At 36.8% G+C, this 19,103-nt stretch overlaps 1 protein-coding gene across 2 annotated transcripts in view; it reads left to right on the top strand.

Moving 5' to 3' along the window:
- The window catches only part of ADK (adenosine kinase), a 277,135-nt gene that overhangs the window by 66,810 nt on the left and 191,222 nt on the right, over positions 1-19,103 (top strand). For both annotated transcript variants that reach the window (XM_050336557.1, XM_050336566.1), the window contains exon 4: positions 6,215-6,293. In XM_050336557.1, coding sequence (XP_050192514.1) covers positions 6,215-6,293 — 79 coding nt within the window. The remainder of the gene's footprint in view (positions 1-6,214; positions 6,294-19,103) is intronic.

A 19,103-nucleotide genomic window follows, 5' to 3' on the forward strand; every position in this document is an offset into this window, starting at 1 on the left:
TGGCTTTTTTCATTTGGTGTTTGTTTGGATGAGGTGATTAGGAAAATACTTTATGCGAAATTCTAGTTTGCAGCAGTAAATGCTTCCATGAAGAGTCACCATTCTATGAACTTGGGTAAATAAAGGAGAAAAATATGATAATATGCTCTATTCAATTTTAGCAGTCATATTCTTAACACATTTAGCTTTCTGTTGTGTTATATGTTCGTGGTGCTAACCTGTCTCCAATACTTCCTTTTTAGCATGTTTCATTCTTCCCCTTTGCTCCCCTACCCATTCCCAGGCTCTTTAATTCTGTGCCAAGCTAATAAGAAGAACTAGCTCTGCATAAAGTCAGTCATTGCCAAGCAGCTGTTATAAAGTTTTCTCATGTACCTCTGTGAACGTACCTCATTTCAAAAGGGGTTTTTGCTCTTTCAGGTCCAGTTTTAAGTAAGAATAACCAATTATATCTGTATTTCAATCCTAATTTGTTATATCTCAAAGAGTAGGGATGACATTGTTCCTATATGTAACTATCCTTTCTGGAGTTTGAGCTTTGAATACTGAGTTGTACAATTTAGATCGAGAAATTAGCTACACTCTTTGAAGTTTAAAAGTATGAATTGCTTTTCTTTTTACCCACAGTATTTGTCCTAAAATATTCTCCCTTCTTCTTCTGTTTAAAAGTAATACCCTGTGATTTAATTATCATGGTTGAATCTCAAGACTAGACCTGTTCCTTAAATGTAAATTAGATTTTACTTGGGATGAAATCATGAGGGCTTCAGCTTGCCTGCTAACACTGACCAGGAAAGGTTGTCTTTCAACAACATGTGCCCCATCTGCCTGGCGGTGTGGCTGCCTGCATCGTTCTGGCATTGGCCCAGGCTATGAGGAAACTGAGACTGTGACAGATGACAGGCTTGTCCAGATGTATGCATAACTACTTCTGCCATGCCCTGCAAAACAATCAGGATGCAGGTTTGGCATTATTTAGTTGTTCGTGTTGGTTTATTCCGTGAGGGTTTCCTTAAAAATTGAAATACTTGGTGTTGGTTTTGTAGTTTTACTGAGCTTTCAGTATTATTAAAACAGTTTGTATAATATGAGGCTCCATTCTCTTAAATGCTTTTTTCTTTAATTTATGGAGTGATTTCATAGACATTCTGACACAGGTTACTTAATTTGAAGATTTAAGTAGATTTTTAAAAATGCAATTAAAAGGATCAAACGTCTGTCAGTGTATTAGTCTGGTTCTCCTCACAGCTATTTATATTCTCCTCACAGAACATTTAAAGCTATTGCCATGTCTTAATATGACTGCTGCTTGCCAGTAAAAATAAATACCTGGGAAAGGTGTCAGAATCACTATTAATTATGATTTTTAATTAAAATCTAATTAAAATTCATCCAATAACTTGAAAACATACCAAATTGTAGTCTGCCTTCCTCTCTAGAGGTATCAACAATGGCTGCATCCCCAGCCCCAACTTACCTCCAGAGAAAAGAAGTTACAGACTTAATGTGCAACTTGCAACCTTTTATTGATTATTTAAGAGGTTTCCATCTTTTGTAGGTTTTGTAGGTTCTTATAACACTGAACAAAATATACCATCCACTGAAAATATTTTATTATTGTTATATGAAATAACCTGATTTTTTTCTTACATTCAGACTGTCATTATCTGGCATACAAAAGGAAAAAGGGCAAAAATTATTTTTCTCTCCTCTCTAGCTGTTTTTGGCAGCTGATTTTTTTTTAAGCGTAGCTCCCTGCTGATGTATGCTATTGAGTACATCTTAGGTAATAAGCAGATATATCAAAAGATATCCAGGGCAACACACTCTGCTGAAAAACAAGAGATTACTTTCCTCTACTTCTTGCAGATAAGTAGCTTCTGACATAGGCATCAGGAATGTTTTTTTCTGGTGCACTTTCTATATAAGACAGTTAAATGTTGGTATTCGGTGGCCATTTAACTCTTCAAAAGGAGTTTCTTTGTAGTTTAATAGAAATTGTGTCATAAAATTTAACAGCATTACTTGAATTACTTTAATTTTCCTTACTGTAGCTTCATTGCCTTATGTTGTCTGCTTTCAGTTGTAGGGAATGTTTTATGTGCTTATTTTTCTTGTCAGTTTGGCTTTGAAACCATGGTGAGCCAAACACGAGTGTATCTGTTGCTGTGTAACAAGAAGATAGTCCCAGCTCCAAAAAGCCTCAGATTTTGTGTATAAAGCAAGTTACAGGAGATGGGTATTGATCCAGGAGAGGATTGCCAGCTATTAGGCTGGAGAATAGCCTCGGGAAATCACACTGCCTTGCTGATGACTTTTTTTGACACTACGGTGAAAGATAGTTTGCAGGAAGATTTAAAGTAGATTTGCTAATAGTCATAGAAAATTCTAGTAACTGGACAGTGGATGATATCATGGGTTAGTGAGGGAAAAGCTATTTTTGTTGACAGCTTTGTGCCCAGAGGCTGTTGTAAATCTGAATGTACCAAATGAAGGATGGTATGTTCAGTGCAGAGCACTTTGCAGGGCCTTGAAAACACAGAGAAGAGACTTCTGCTTGCAGTGACTTAGAAGAGAGCTGTGGAGAGAGGCAAGAGCTGGTCAGAGGTGTAGCCTGCACAGATGATCTTTGCAGGTGTCTGAGGGAATTAGATATTACAAAGAGTACATTATTCTGTGCACTACAGTAAATCATGCTTTTTAAGAGCTGCCATGAGAAGGAATAGTGTAAAGTTTAAACATAGTTTTGTAAGAGTGCAAAGAGAAGATGGTTAGTGATGCTCAGGTTATGAATGGTCTGAGAGACAAACAGAGTTGAGAGACAAATAGGGCTGTGAAATTGTCACCAGTGGTATTTACTGGGGGGAAATTCTAGTAGCTTTCTCCAGTCTGAGGTGATGGTATGGCATATGTAAGAAGAGTCTGTGCCTTCTACAAATAAGCTTCCACCCCTTGTACTGTAAGGAGCTGTATTTTGTTTAAAAAAATAATAAAAAAAAGGCTGAAAGATTATGTTCTCATTCTTGTTTGTATTCCTTTGTATAATAGCTTCTTTGACTACCACCTTATACTTCTTTTTTTTAATAGCAATTAATTCTGTTGAATGGGAGGCTCCTGAAAAGGCTCACCTTTCAGTATCAAGTTCAATTAGGAGTATATGCTTTTTTAAAGCAGGGAGAAAAAAAAAAATCTGACAGAAGTGCTATTGCCTTTAGTATAACTGAGCAAAACATTAACATATCCTCTTTGGTCACTGCTAGAATTGATCAGCAGTATCACAGCTCAAAACATATGCTGCTGCAAATGCAAACTTGTTTTTGTTAAAATATGCTTTAATGTGCTGGACAAAGTCATGGTACCAAAAGTAGGACCCCCTTTATATGGTACCAATTGTGGGATTTATTCTATTCTGTTATTTAAGGTAATGGTATGTTGCTAGGTCAGGAAAAGGGGCACGGCTCTCAGATATAGCACAGCCTAAAGAAATACTCAGAGCAACAACTGCAGAACGTGAAACACAAATAATATTCAGTCTTGGCTCATAAGGTTCTAATTTTCTTGAATTATCCTAAGTGTGATAACAGCTTAGTTCTGAAGCACACACAGAAGCTCTGTTCAGCATTCCTGGGCCTTGGAAGTTGAACTTCCTTCCTTGAAGTGGAGGGTTTTATAAAAGCAAACACCATGTTTCTGAAGCATGCTGGAATGACAGTCTCCTCTTTGCAGGTCAGGCATACAGCAGACAGTGACAAAGTCTGTGTTCCCACGCTGCCTGTGCCATCTGCTGACACTGTGAAAAATGTCCATCTAACTGTTCATCTTAAGATAAAAAACTATCAGCACTCTGAATTTTGAGGTCATTCTTGATACAACTTGGTTACCGGGGTCTTGTGGATTAAAACATCACAATTTATATTGTCCTTTTGATGTGTCATGGAAAATGACCAGCAAAATGTACTTTTCTTGCAACTGTATGAACTCATTCTGTTTTATATAACAGATGGTTAGAGATGTTGAATGCACCATCTTAATTCAAAGAAAAGGAGTTAGGTCTTTTAATGTTCAGTCTGAGATAATGGAAGAGAGTCACCATTGTTTGTCTCATTCTATTAAAAATTGTAAAATAATTTGTTCAGATTATTTCTTAGATTACATAGCGCTCACCTTGAAATCCTCATAATATAGACAGTATTTTATGGCTGTTCCCGATGTTTCTTTTTTTCCCCAAATTCAGATACCACCTATTTTATTCTTCATTTGAACTACAAGTATTTAAATACCTATGTATGTAGACTTAGAGCTGCTAACATAGGTGATCAACTGCTATATATACTGGATTTGTAAGGTTTAACATCCCATTAAATAACATGGACATGGAAACTTTAGCTGTCTTTATTTAAAGGATTTAAAATATCAACTGGCATGCCTGTAAATATACAAGAATACAAATATAACTGTGTGATTGGCCCAGTACACACTCAAATTGAGTGAAAGGGTAAAATGTCAAATAAATTAAAGAAGAAATATTGCCAAAATACTTAATTGGTTCGTGATGGTTTGTCTTTGCTTGAGAAGCAATTGTTAGGAGACTTGTTCGTTTTTGTTATTTTTTTCCCCACATTCAGCTACTTTCCCCACTTCAGCTACCATTTGAGGTTTCAATTGCTTGACGTAGAATTGATGGATAATTAATAGTAGGAATAACTGTGAAAAGCATATGTAGTAATTTAGTTCTTGGTTCTTTCTAATTGTCTGCCCATTGGTAGTTTGCTAGGGTGAGTAGCTCATTATTCAACCACTTTAAATGGAAAGCACTATAGAAATAAAAATCCTCTTATTAGAAACATGGTTTTGGAGAAAAACCCCACCTTTTAAACAAACAAGTCATTCTTTGACAAATCTATCCCCAAAACTGTTATTCATGTGCTGGAAGGAGATTGGGGTTGTGAGAGGGAGAGGAGGGTAGGGTTGGCAGATAGCATCCATTTTTAACTGTGTCTGAAATAAAGATGTGTCACTCTTTTAAAAGATGATAAAAGTAAATACAGTAAAATATGTTGGAATACATCTAACTGGACAAGCTTTATTTGTTGAAGGTAAACAGATGAAGTAAATAGGCATTAAGGGCAAAGCTATGCTATTAATTAGGGTTGACCTTGAGATCATTTTGAACCCCAAATCTGCAAAAATTTTACAGTAAACATTTTTACTTGCCTGCAGGAGTATTTCCTTTAAAATCTAATGTCTTCTGAGGTTGTTAATCCTACTGTTTAATCCACTTGTTTTGAAGTGTGCTTGGAATTTAAAGGCATGATGCAGTATTTGTGCACAGCCTCCCTGCAGCCTTCACAACTCCCTCATTCCAGTTCCCTTTTCTGTGACACTTCCATTTTCTGTAGCCTGTGATCAGGGAGAAGTCTGGTTCTTAAGCTCTGGTGTACTGTGATCAGAGGTAGAACACAGAGTGTCTTACAGACACTGCATCTTAACCACAAAGTTTGATCTGAAATATGAGGGTAGATATTTCTGTTAAAAGTTTAAATATTTGTTTTAGTGTTCAAACCTAATATACTACTGAATGTTAACACAGAATTCTATGTTTTCGTAGTTGTATGACTTGAAGGATTTGAAAGCTCACCTTGGAGACACTTGCCTTTTCTGTTATCAGATTTTCTCACATACCAGTAGATTTGTTCATCAAAGTTCTTCACCTGTCAAAATATGCTATGTCATATGAAATCTTAAAATGTAGCAACATTGTTTGGGTCAAGTTAATTTTGAACTAAGCAACAAATCTCAATCTTCTTGCTTAAATAGAATGTAAGAAACTAGAAATAAAATATAAAGTTTAGTGGGGTGAAATAAGTATCTGAATATCTTCATTTATGTGATTTTTTTCCTCAAGGATATATTTTACCAATCTAACAGTTCCCTGCAGTCAAACTTATACTTCAGATTTTTTTTTTGCCCTCAGTTGTTTACTCCACTTTCAACTTTAAAGTGAAGAATTCGAGTTAATGTCACACTTTGTATAGTATTTTTGACAAAATCTAAATAGATGTTTCCAACTTGCATTATGTGTAACAGTTGATGCATATGAATTTCTTGTTTACAAATAATGTGATGTCATCTACTTCTAATCTTCATGTCTTTTTCTGGGAAAAAAAATTGCAAAGTTTAACTTTTTTCTTTTCCACTTTTTTTTTTTTAACAGATTCGAAGAACTTGTGAAAAAATTCAAAGTAGAATATCATGCCGGTGGTTCTACTCAAAATTCCGTTAAAGTGGCCCAGGTTTGTTCTTCCTTTTTAAAGAATTACTGATAATTTCAAATGTTGAGTTTGAATCCACTTGATGCTCTCTGTTGTCTGTTTGAATGAGCGCTGCAGAGTGGGTACTTGTGACTTGGTTGCTCAGATTATTCTTATGGTTTTTTATATGATTTGTTTTGAGGTTGTGCTCTTCAGTCTTTTCTCACATGTTCTGCTAAGGTTGTAGTTACAACTGGAGTGTACTAGGAGGGAAAGGCTTTTGTCAAAGAAGTGTGGTGGAAGGATAAGAGGCAAGGACAAGGTCCCTCACTGCAGTTAGGAATCTTACAATGAGGAGAAAAAAAGTCTCAATGAGAAGGGTTAAGCAGAGCAATTGTTAAATCTCTGTTCTTGGACATTTTTGTAACTTACCAGGATGAGTTCTTTGGGTAACCAGATCTAAATTTGAGGCTGGCCCTGCGGGTTGGATTGGAGACCTGCAAAGGTCCCATCTAGTGTGCATTGTTCTGTTACTCTAACCACATTTATCCTGTAAGAACTTGAAAGTTTGTCCATAAAAGATCAAAATGCAAAAACTTCCTTCTATACAAGAAGAATGTTTCTGGCTATGTGTATGATGAATAATGGTAATGATGGATTTGGTTTCAGGTGTATTAGCTTTTCTGTTAGTAAAGTAGGCCTTTTGTCACAATACTTTCAAGCATATACCTGTGTGAATATTCTTAGATTGCAAGAGGTGTAAAAGTTCTATAAATAGAAATACACAAACTATTATAAGCTTTTTGTTAATGATCCCGGCTTATTAACTTCCAGGCTCTCTGTATAGTTAAAACTTACTGCCAGATAGCATTAAATACACATTTGGAAGAAATAAAGTTATAATCTAATAAAGGTTGCCCCCACCAACATAAAGTAAAAATATATTAATTATCACTTCTCCTTTCTACAAAATAGTTGCTGCTTCTTTACTAACGTTTTCAGTTTTTAAAACCCCAAATGTCTTGAAAATATTTGTGATTAAAAAAAAGTTGCATGTGTTATAATGTATATAGCACTGTCATTCTGAAACAGTTATTTTTTTAAATAAAATCAGCTTTCTGAGCTTTTTCTTTTAACAATTTGTTTTATTCTGATGCTTGAGGAGAGCTCAAGTTATGGGAATCAGTCTCTGTATCACTGTTACTTGACCTATAGGGATGGTGTAGAGGTGATGCCTCTTTCATGACAATTGATTAGAGGTGAACCTTTTGGAAGGAGTTCTGCAACTGTTTATTAGTTCAGAGGCATGAAATTCTACTACCATTCCTGCATCTAAACTGGGGAGGTTTAGAAGCAAATGCATGTGGTAGATTCAGGTTCTGAACTTTAAAATTCTTCAAGAGGCCAAGATTTTATTTCCATCTCTCCTTGAAGTGACCTTTGTGGCATCAGCACATTTATTAGTAAAGTATGTCTCATTCTTAGCTGTCTCATAACCTACCAGTGCAGGTATTGTTCAAGAATTATACTATGAAGTACATAGTACACCATATAGAGTCAAGGAAATAGATGGAATTTAAATCAATGAAGTGTAGGGATTTCTATGTCAATGCTCCTTTCTTACGCTGATAGGGTTTTGTCAGTGAACTTTTCCTTTATCTTGGCTCAGAGCTGGGAGACTCATTCAGTTCCAGTTGCCATCTGGAATTGTATTTGTCTCCAGAAGGTTTGTCATCTCCTAGTTTCTGTTTCAAATAAGACTGAAACTTAAACAGTTGTGCATGAATAAAATAACATCAGTAAAAGACTTTGAAAAGAGGAATGGGAGAGAGAGAGAGAAAAAAAGTTCTGGAAATCTTGAAAGAAGCTCTTATTCTTTAAGCTTTAGCAGAAGAAAAGAAGTGTGAGGATATAAAAAAGTAGTTGAAATGTAAACCAAAAATCGAACTAGAAATTCTGGAAGAGTATTTTTGCAGCAATATAGCAATATTCATTGGCTTATTGGAGAGAATGAGTGTGTACTAATCTTAGGGATGAACAGCTTAAATATATATTTATTTGATGAAAGTAAAGATGGATTTAGCAAGCTTGACTGGTGGCTGAGAAGTAAAGGACCAAGAAATAATTTGAGTGCTGAGGGAGCCACACTCTAAGTGAATGTGGATTCTCTGCAATAAGACACGTAGGGAAGAAATCCTGAGAATAACACTCTTATTAATCCCTCAACTTGTGTTACATTATGGGAAAAGCTTGAAAAATCATGCTATAAAGTGAGAGATAAAACCTAAAAACTTTTGCTTCAGTTGTTTAAAACTTGATGAGAAATAATGACATGTTAATAAAAGGCATCCTTGGAGGCCTGACTACAATAGAATACAACTGTCTGAGTCAAATGGTTGGAAATAAAAGGCCTCTGAAGTCTGGCAATTGCTTTCTTAAAAGGGGAAGGGGACATTATTAAGGAGTGTATTAGGGAAAGTGCAATTAATAAATTGATTGGATTAAAAACAGGAAGAACTTAGGAAGCAGCTAAAAAGTTACTGATTTGATTTTTTTTTTTAAATAGTTGTCTTCTTTAAGGGTCACAAAAACACTATATTGAAACAAAAATACCCAAAGGCAAAGTGGGTCGAGAAACTTAAGGGTATATAACTTGTTTGAAAAGGAACAATGAACCTGTCATGTGCTTGCTTACATGGTGTATGGTGATCATCTCTGTTATATATACTTATATGTTTTGGATATTTCCTTTGTATCTGCAAAGGTAGCAAGATCTACTCAAGAAGTACTATCTGTTTCTGAAGAGGATAAGCCAATTTCTTTTAAAAAGGAGGAAAAAAAAGTCCAGAAATACTGTATTTATCATGTGTGAGAAATTTGAGACGTTAATCACAGAAAGAGGCAATAGAAAGAATCTCTGAATTGGGAAGAAAACTGGTAAGAAAATGAAGCTTAAATCATGGGTTTGGAACTAAAATTTAAAGCAGCGTCAACTATAGTGGAAATGAAGATTTTAGAAGTTTACAAAGAATTAATCAGAATTGCAGTCAAGCTGTGAAGAGCAGAATTAGATTTTTTTTTTTTTTCTAACATGTTAACAGAAAGGAAAGATCTGAAGTGCAGCTTTGAAGGAAGAATTTGGCCGGTAGGGTACTAAAGGAAATCTAGGTATTTTTTCAATGTTGTCTTGCAGCAGAGCAGAAGGAGAGCGTGTGGCAAGTTGCAGGAGTGAATGATGGTAGAGATAGAGATTGTGAGGATCAAAGCTGAATGTTGGCCATGTTGATTGCCCGAAGCAGACATTATATGGACAGGGTATCTCTGCAGGGTTAGGGAAAGAAAGGTCTGGACATACCAGGAACACAGAAAGGATCTTTTTTGTAGAAATGCTTCTAATGTGTAGTAGACATATTTCCACATAATGAAATGTGGAAGAATGGTCAAAACATACATTAGAGGGGAAGCTCTGTAAAAGCAAAGTCAGGAGCAAATGAAAAGTTATTCTGTTGCAAAAGAAATACAGAAGAATATTGGATAAGCATTGAGAGGATGAAAGATAAATTATAAAGGGGCAGAAAACTGGCACACTCTTCAAAAGTATGTTATAAAAGCATTTTTATAAGTCAATAATATTTTTTTAAAATACCTGAAAATGGTGAAAGGAAGTACCAAGAACAATGTAAAAGTGTTGAAGAGCAGTACTAAAGCTGAGGAGGTCGGTTGTTTGTGTTCGTGTTTTCAGGGATATTAAAGTTGTTTGAACTGATCCTGGAAAGAGAGAGGGAATCAATATTATTTTGGCTTGACTCATGATATGAATGAGGTGGGGATGGGGGAGAAGTTTTTGCTCTATTTCAGAGATGACAGTAACAGCCATAAAAATGGAAAAGATAAAATAAATGAGATAACAGTTTAGCCATTCCTTAATGAGATTAAATTAACAGCAAATTATGCCTTGAAATACTAATTCATATTAGAAGAGAAATGGTGACAGAAAGAAGGGAAGAACGTGGAGACAGAAAAGCATGTGAGAGAACAGGCAAAATTGAGAGGAAAGGAAATAAGTAATCTGGAAAGAGAAAAACTGTAAAAATCCCAATGTTTCTCTGATTCTGCATCCCTCACAGGCCCATACTTGTTTCTTCCTTATCATTCCGCTTTCATTGTCCACTCTAATCTTTCTTGTGTGTAAGTTTGTCCATCTGGAAAATAAAAGATGGCTAACTAGAACAGATTGAGTACTTCTAAGGCCTGAAGGAAAAGTCTTATTGAAGTATCTTTTTGTTTAAGACTTGAGTATTGTGTGGAAAACTAGAGACAAAGTAAGAATGGGAACAGGGTAAGAGGAATAATAATAAAGGGCTTTCCTTACTACAGTATAAAACAGATGGAATCCAGATAATCAGTAAAAATGCAGATAATGCAGTTCTAAAGGTGCTCTGTTACTATCAGACACAATTGTTTGGATTTTTTTTTCTCAACCCACCAATAGTGAGTGTTGATAATTTTACTGGATCAAGTGTCAGTTAATCAGGCATCAGTCACTGAAAATTGCTTGATAATGCTTTGGAAAATGAGGATTAGAGAGAATGAACTGAATTGTAATCGTTTAGTTTCTGGCATAGAAACTGAAGTTAAACTTTCCTGTTTGCTTTAGTGATCTTGGCATTAGAATTATGCTTTTATACTAACTTTTAGTTTTGCTTTATGTTTAAAGTTGAAGTTGTGATGCATGCTTAAGAACAAGAATTATAGAGGTATCAAATTGAAACTGCAGTGTGCTTCTCTGACCTTTACTTGTCTCATTAAATTTTGGCTTTATATCTAATATGATATGTGACATCTTGCTTTAATCTGAGCTCTTGCAATCTCTCCAAATGATTGGATCCATTATATTAAATCTATAAAATATGAATACATGCAACTGCATGCAGTTCATAAATAATGTATTGTTTTAGAGTTCTGCCAACAAACTGAATTCAGATTCATGAAGACAGTATTTTTCTACTACTCAGGTTCTCTCTGTAATTTTAATTAAGAACGTGCCCGTCTAAAAATGGACATTGATTTGGAAGGAAAACAAAAATCTGAATCTTTTAATAGGGTTCAAGACTTTACAGTATCTAAACAAAAAGGCTTACATGTGCAGAGAGGGCAAGTGCTGCTGACCAGGCCGAATTTGCATGATTTTTATCAGCATTTATTTTCATTTTGAAATGCTGAAGTTAGAACTGCAAGAAGTAGTCTTTTGAAGTTTTACCTTTCTAACACAAGTGCTGGATTTCAAGTCTAACTTGATAGAATTTTAAAACTTGGATTTTAAACTACACAACCTTGTCAGCAAACAACCCATTTTCATTCTCGTTTTTCTGGAAGTGCTTATAAAGAATGCCACATTCTTTATCCTTAGAATGGGTGCTCTTGGTTTATGCTCTATTTCTTAATAGCTTATTTTTTATTCTAGCAATTCTGCTATTGCTGTGCATCTAACTTAGCAGCTAGAGAGTGCTATATTCTATTGTTTGTTCATCCTTGGAAGAACTGTGGAATTCTCACTACACAAGTTTTATTAGTAGTGATGCCATGTGAACTTGGAAGAATGTAACATGGCACATCTCAAGTTGAATTTGTAAGACTGGCAGATAAAGGGAAAACAAAAAAAATTTGGGGAAGCTTTCACATAGATACTCCTGGGAATTCACAATAGTATTTTTATAAAACACACCTGAGAAAATCAGCATGACTCCCTTTTCCTTTCTGCACTACTTCTGGCTATCTAATCATAACCTTTTGGGTTTTTATGGCTGTTCTACTGTCATCTATACATCAGGGAAGTGATGACACTTTTCCAGTATCAGCTTGTATTTCAAGGGTTTATAACTTCCTCCCAATTTTTATTCTTCAGTTATGATTAACTTGATCTGTTAATCTGAAATGATTGTGCTTTTTAACATTCTAATAAAATGACAAGTTTGAGAATTTCATTTTGAAAAACGAACAGATTCATGCTTGTTTATAAAAAATGGTATGTACTGAAGGCTTAGATGTGTTTCAAATTTTTCCTACTTGTTATGTAATTAGCCAAACCTTGGATTTATATCAAGCATGTGTCTATGGAGTCAAGTCATGCTTAATCCAAAAATAGTATGTAAAATTAAAGATTTATCTATGAGGAATACTTGCAGGCAGAACTGCATTTTATAAACAATATAAATAAACAAGTAATCTTGAAAACACATAACTAGCTTCATTGCAACTGGTTCCATGCTTTTAATGTTAAGTTTATATATATTTACCAAGTAGTACCCTTGGCTAAACAGTACTTTTTGTATGTAATCTATGAAGTGCATCATATGTCAGCTCTTCAGTGTTCAGTCATTTAGTGATTTCCTCCTCACTTTCCTATCAATCTGTATAAATGGGCATATAACTAATAAATTTGATCTTTTCCTCACTTGTGAAAATTTCTGCATCTGTACAGTGGACTAGACTGAGGCATAGCAGGAAGCAAGGCTTGGCTTGGGAGCAAGCCTCAAAATGTATTGAATATGCATAACTGGGAGAGAGGTAATGGAAAGGCTACCAGGGACATCACCCCCAAGCATACTCTCAATTTTTTCATATTGATGCAACTTTGATGGAACTGTCTTTTGATTTTATGGAATCTCACACCATCAACTAGAAGTTCTCTGTTGTGCTTATTATGGGCTTAAAATCAGTTATGTGACAAATACCTTTCTCCAAAAACTGTTTCTGGATTAGCGCTCCAAGAAAGTGGAAGCAAGTCTCCTAAACAACTTTTTCCTCCTACTTAGTGAAGCAGAGAAGGTTTAGCTCTGTATTTTTCTGTTACCCAAAAGGAAATAGGTCTTTTTTTTTTTTTTTTTCCTGAAAGAGGTAGACTCTGTGCTTCCTGAACCATTTGGATCAGAATGTTAAATTCCTCAGAGTTAGTTTTGGCCTTGTGCTTGATATTCCTTAAGCAGCTCTGTTCAGATGGGCTTGATGGCCCCAGCAAACATATGTTTCCAATATTTTCAATAGTTCAATCCAGCTTTCAAGAAAATGTACTGAAAAGATCTCTAAACCATTTTCTGTTTGGTAGGATTTAATAAACCTGAGGGTTACAGCCTCACTTTCTGTCCAGAAAACAATCTTGAGGTGTGTGTTTCCTTCCTGGCCAGGTCCCACGTGTTTCTGCCTTGCTGCCCTGGTGTAGCATTCCACAGAGTGGTTTTCTGTCAGCACTGTGTGCTGTCCTGCAAGTCACATTCCTGCTTCTCAAACCTGTTCAACATAAAAGAAGATAAACTGGAGTAGGGACTTATAGTTAATTTTTTATTTATACTTTACTAAAATTTGTATGCCAGTAACGTGGATATCTTAAACATCCGTCCCGAGTGCTGTGTGGACAGTCCTAATGAGTGAGACTTGTACTTGGTGAATGAATAACAAAACATGCTTCAGAGCTGACAGAAAGAGTCATTTGAGTTTGTCTCTCTGGAAATAGAGCAGTGGCTATTCCTGCTATGGCAAAGATGATGTCCTGTTGATAGTGTCACAGTGGACCACATGCCAGTAACCTCAGTTTCCTGAGTTATTTGTTCTCTCAAGTCCACTCTATCATTCATGTTCCCAAATTAGGCTATGTCAAACACGACAGTGATATGACCCTGCTTCTGACAGAGCAGACAGCCTTTCCTCATCAGAATTATGATATGCAGCTTGGGAAGCTGGTGTAATTCCTAAACTGATCAGTACAGATGTCAGAGAAATTTTGTAACATTTGAGAGCTGCCTAGATTTTTTGGAAAGACCTTAGAGAAGATTGCTAGACCTTTTACTTATCTGTACCTAAGATAATTTTCAAAGCCTTATTTGGAACTATCTGGACAGTTCAAAAAAGCAACAAAACAATTTTATCATTATGGCAAACCCTGCAAAAGTCTCAACAAATTCCACCCAGATTACAAAGCTGGGAACTTCTTAAGTTTTTTTGTACTTGTGAAGGAAGCCCACACATTATTTCTGTGGTTCTGGGTCAGGTGATGAAAGCGAATGATGCAGCACTGCACTGGAGGACCTAACTTTCCAAGGTTACTGATAGTGAGGCTTTTTTGTGCACACCAGGAGTAACTGGTAGTATGGTTTAAACAAATACCGGGATGGTCAGAAAATGAAGTTCTAAAGAATCTGTGGCAGTTTCTTAGATTCTGCAATGCCAGGTCCCTAAATCAGTCCTCTTGAAAATGAGGCAGTTTCAGTTACACCATTGTCAGTTGACAACAGACTTTGTTATGAGACAGATGGTAACTGTTAAGCATTGCAAGACAAATGTCCTTATGTGCATTGCTTTGGCATGGAATTGAGTGGTTGACTGCTGGTCACGTGGACTTGTCTGTTTGATGTACCAGAACTATATCCACTTGTTTTTTCAGGTCTTGTCCCTGGCCAGCAAGATCAGTAGGGCTGTAGGAAGACTGTCTTTGATATATGTCACATCCAAAATCACTTTAGAAAAACAGTAGGAGAGTTCTACAGTCACATTCCCCCTAAATCCATTCAGATAGAACCTTGAAATTCTCTCTTTCTCAGTGTGTTTGAGTGAGCTTCAGAGTACATATGCAGCCTCTGTTCATCCATCCAAAATTGTAATTTATTTAAATGATTAGAAACTGTTTCCATATTCCAGAGTAATCAAACATCAGTCACCCACATGGAATCAGAAGGCAATATATAAATGGTAGCAGTTGGTTTTTTCTGGGTGTGCAATTCAATTGCAAGCTGCTTGACTCAGCTTATATGCCTGTTTAGCTATGTTAACACCATGTTTTGGAGCTGTAAAAATTTTGTCAGATTTTTCAAAAGCACCAAAGGAACTTGGGCTCTGTCCCTAAGCTAATGTCCAACTGAATGACATTGTTTTTTGGTTTTGTTTTCCCCTGAGCCATTGCCAGCTCTAACTTCTAAGACATGCTGTGTTTGAGAGTAATATTAATTAGCACGTTCCCCAATTTATGCTTATCCTTTGTTACCTAGATGTTTCTAGGTGATGCAATAATTAGTGCAGGCTGGGATTTATCCTGAAGAAGCAAACATCTGGAAGTATCAGTGAAGCATATTGAGGGAACCTGGTTCCAAGGGTGCCATGCTGTGAACCCTCCAACCTTTCTGTGTGCAGAGGGACAATGGGACTTTCTCAGAATCTTTTGCTCCATGAGGCTCTTCATGCAGTGGTGGGCTCATGGCTTGACTGACATTTACTTGACTCGTTCCCATTAGTTGACACTGGAAGGAGAACAACTGCTTGATTTGGCAATCTCAGAAGAGAGGATAAATCCCTGTGCTTCACTGATATTAATTTGGCGTGCCACTCAAGCCTTGGGAGCTCGGGAGCTGATTTATCCTTAGCAACTCAATAAGTTACATAACTACATCTTTAGCAATTAATTAATGTTAAGTGATGTGATACGGTGGGGAGTTAATTGCCCTGGAAATCTGAAATACCAAGTTACAGGGGTTTCTTGCACATCTCTGGAATAATTCCTGTTGAAAGTGTACTTTTTTTTTTTCCCCCTGAACACAAACAGTGGAAATCTTGCTGTTAGCTAAGAACTCTGTGCAGGTTTTATAATATATTATTCCTAGAGATCTTGTGCTTTCCTCAGGAAGTTTAAATATATAAGTTCCTTGCACATATATTAGATATATTCACAGGTTTGTTTCCTAAAACCATTCTTTTCTCTCCTTCAATACTTTGTGCTCAGTCCAAGTGGATGTATGTCTGATTTTCTACTTTTGCTACTAACTTGCATTGTGGCCATGTAATAAAATAGTATACCCTTCTCTTTATTACATATGTGATGGAGGTAATAGTGGTTTATGAGAACAGAAATTTAATATAGTAATTTACTCAGACTTTTTAACAGTGCAAAGGGCAAAGAACTGTTTTATCAGGAGGTACAGTAGGGCTTTTTTTAGGACCCTGAGCATGTCTTCAAAGGAACATGTAGGATTGTCTACCAATCACATCAGCAGACTGTGTTTTAATGGCTTTTGCAGTGACTAGCTTACGTGCTACTCTGTTCAAAGGAAAGATATGGGATAATGCAATGAACTCCCAATAGGGAAGTCTTATCCTAGGACTACTCCATTAGCAGTTGACTTACACTCTGACCCATTAGAGTTGGCTTGTAGGTAATCTTATTTTTGATATATGTTTCTAGCCTTTAAAATAAAAGAACTTTGTAAAATTTGACCTCATTGATATGCATTGAGTTTCACAGTTTTATTATTCTTACTGCAAAATAGTATTTGGATGGATTTGGCCTGTTATCATCTTAAACAACTGTAGTAGAAAATGTACTAGAATATTTACCCCATATTGCTGGGGTACCGTTCAAAACGGTCACAAGACCTGAAGGCAAAAATATGCCCCTTGTAAACTCTGAATTTGTTAAAGCACAAAAACAGGTGAAGCAGCTCCACTTAGTTTCTTGTTATTTGTACTCTGTCAAGTACTGAAAGTTGACAGGTTTGTATTCACTTCAAATGCCATGCTTGTGTTCTGCTTTAACTCTGAGATGGTTTGTACTTGTGAGTGAAGGAAGGGTCCTTTATGCCTACCAGCTGGATTCTGCATCCTTTTTCTGGGTATGCACAGTATCTATCTTGCACTCTTCCTCTGTCCTCGCACATGTCACAGTATTGGGACTAACTCACAGAATCACAGAATATGCTGAGCTGGAAGGTACCCACAAGGATCATCAAGTCCAGCCCTTTACCCTGTGCAGAACCATCTGCAAGAGTCACACCATCTACCTGAGAGTATTATACAGATGCTTCTTGAACTCTGTCAGCCTTGGTGCTGTGACCAGTTCCCTGGGGAACCTGTTCCAGTGCTCAGCCACCCTCTGGGTGAAGAACCTTTCCCTAATATCCAACCTAAACCTCCCCTGACACAGCTTCAGGCCATTCCCTTGGTCCTGTCATTGGTCATCACAGAGAAGGGATCAGTGCCTGCCCCTCCTCTTCCTCTCATGAGGAAGTTGTAACTGCAGTGAGGTCTCCCCTCAGTCTCTTCTCCAGGCTGAACAGACCAAGTGCCCTCAGCTTCTCCTCATATGGCTTCCCCTCAAGGCCCTTCACCATCTTCATTGTCCTCCTTTGGACACTCTCTAAGAGCTTAATATCTTACACTGTGGTGCCCAAAACTGCCACAATATTCAAGGTGAGGCCACCCCAGTGCAGAGCAGAGCGGGACAATCCCCTCCCTTGACCGGCTGGTGATGCTTTGCCTGATGCCCCCCAGGACACAGGTGGCCCTCCTGGCTGCCAGGGCACTGCTGACTCATATCCAACTTGCCATTGACCAGGACCCCCAGGTCCCTTTCTGTGGCACTGCTTTCCAGCATCTCTTTCCCCAGTCTGTCCATGCATCCAGGGTTGCCCCATCCCAGGTGCAGAATCCGTCACTTTCCCTTGTTGAACTTGATATGGTTGATGATTGTCCAGTCCTCTAATTTGTTGAGCTTTCATCAATGTCTCAAGTATTTCAAATTGTTTGCTTCTACACAGTTTTATTTTTTCTATTTTTCTAATGAGAAGACTACTCTGATTTAGTAGAGCATCTCTAGGAGTTAGGTGCAGACTGTGTAGAATACAAGACAAGAATAAAGACATTCTCTGTATAAGCAGAGTTAAGTTTAGATATCCTACTAAAGTGAAATTACTATACCCAATTATACTGAGTTTCTTCGTGATGTTATTGTCTTACAAATAAACAAATCCAAGAAAATTATTTACTCCTGTCTGTGGCAGCACTAATGCATTGACGTATATTTGTAAACTGTAAAAACACATCTTTGTTTTATTGTCACTGTAGGATCAATTCACCTGGTTAGTTTGTCTTTTAAAAATACAACCTGGTTTGTAAATAAAATAAAGGGATTTTGTTTTTTTAAGGACAACTGAGAGCTTGCTGGAACTCTTAAGATAAGCTGGAATTTTCTGCCTTTCTCATGCATCTCATGTGGAAGAAATTCTGCATGACTGTAGATTAATTTCATAGTCTACAGTAGATGATTATTAAACAAAAAAGGAAACTTGTGAACTTAAATGTTTAACATTGTTAATATTTATTATTCAAGTTTTTGAAATACTTTAGGTACAAATAGAGACTATGGTGGGCGTGATGGATGAAAAAAGCTAACTTTTGTGCAGCCTCAGCAGTTCTCATCTATGATCTCAAAATGGGTCAGCTTATTCTGTAACAGCTGCTGAATTGCTGCAATCTACAGGCCAAAATACTGAGAGAATGTAGGTGCTGGTTTATTTTAATTTACCAGGCTGTCAGCTGCAGTAGCGCAGTAGATACGTCATGAGCCAGCTGAATTGTTCCTGCAGTGAGGGCAAGGGCTCCTGGGCAAAGGATCAGTAGTCTGCTGGTTGAACACCACTAAGCTCTCCCATAGAAATCTGTTCTTGCTCCTAAGTCAGAGCTCTGCTCCTACAAGAGAGCCCAGAAAAGCAGCTCTTCCTCTCTGGAGGATGCACATTACAGAAGTTCATCTGGATCATTCATTGATGTCCAGCTATGTCTATTTGGGCTCCTGTACTGTTGTGAGAGGGAATTTGATCTCAGATTATTACATCTTCAGTTTATGAATATAGCTAATGATAATTGCAAGGTAGTCCAAAGTTCAACATTAGCCTAATTATAGTAACTGAAGAATTTGGATCCCTAAATTAATTTTGCTAATAGTTGTCATATGTGAAATGCAGGTGTCTTGATAATGTGGTGATATGTATTGCCTTTTAAAATTGCTGTGAAAAGTTGCTAAATATTGCTGCT

The sequence above is a fragment of the Myiozetetes cayanensis genome, unplaced genomic scaffold, assembly GCF_022539395.1.
Source record: "Myiozetetes cayanensis isolate MyiCay16 unplaced genomic scaffold, myiCay2020 scf10, whole genome shotgun sequence".
Lineage (NCBI taxonomy): Eukaryota > Metazoa > Chordata > Aves > Passeriformes > Tyrannidae > Myiozetetes > Myiozetetes cayanensis.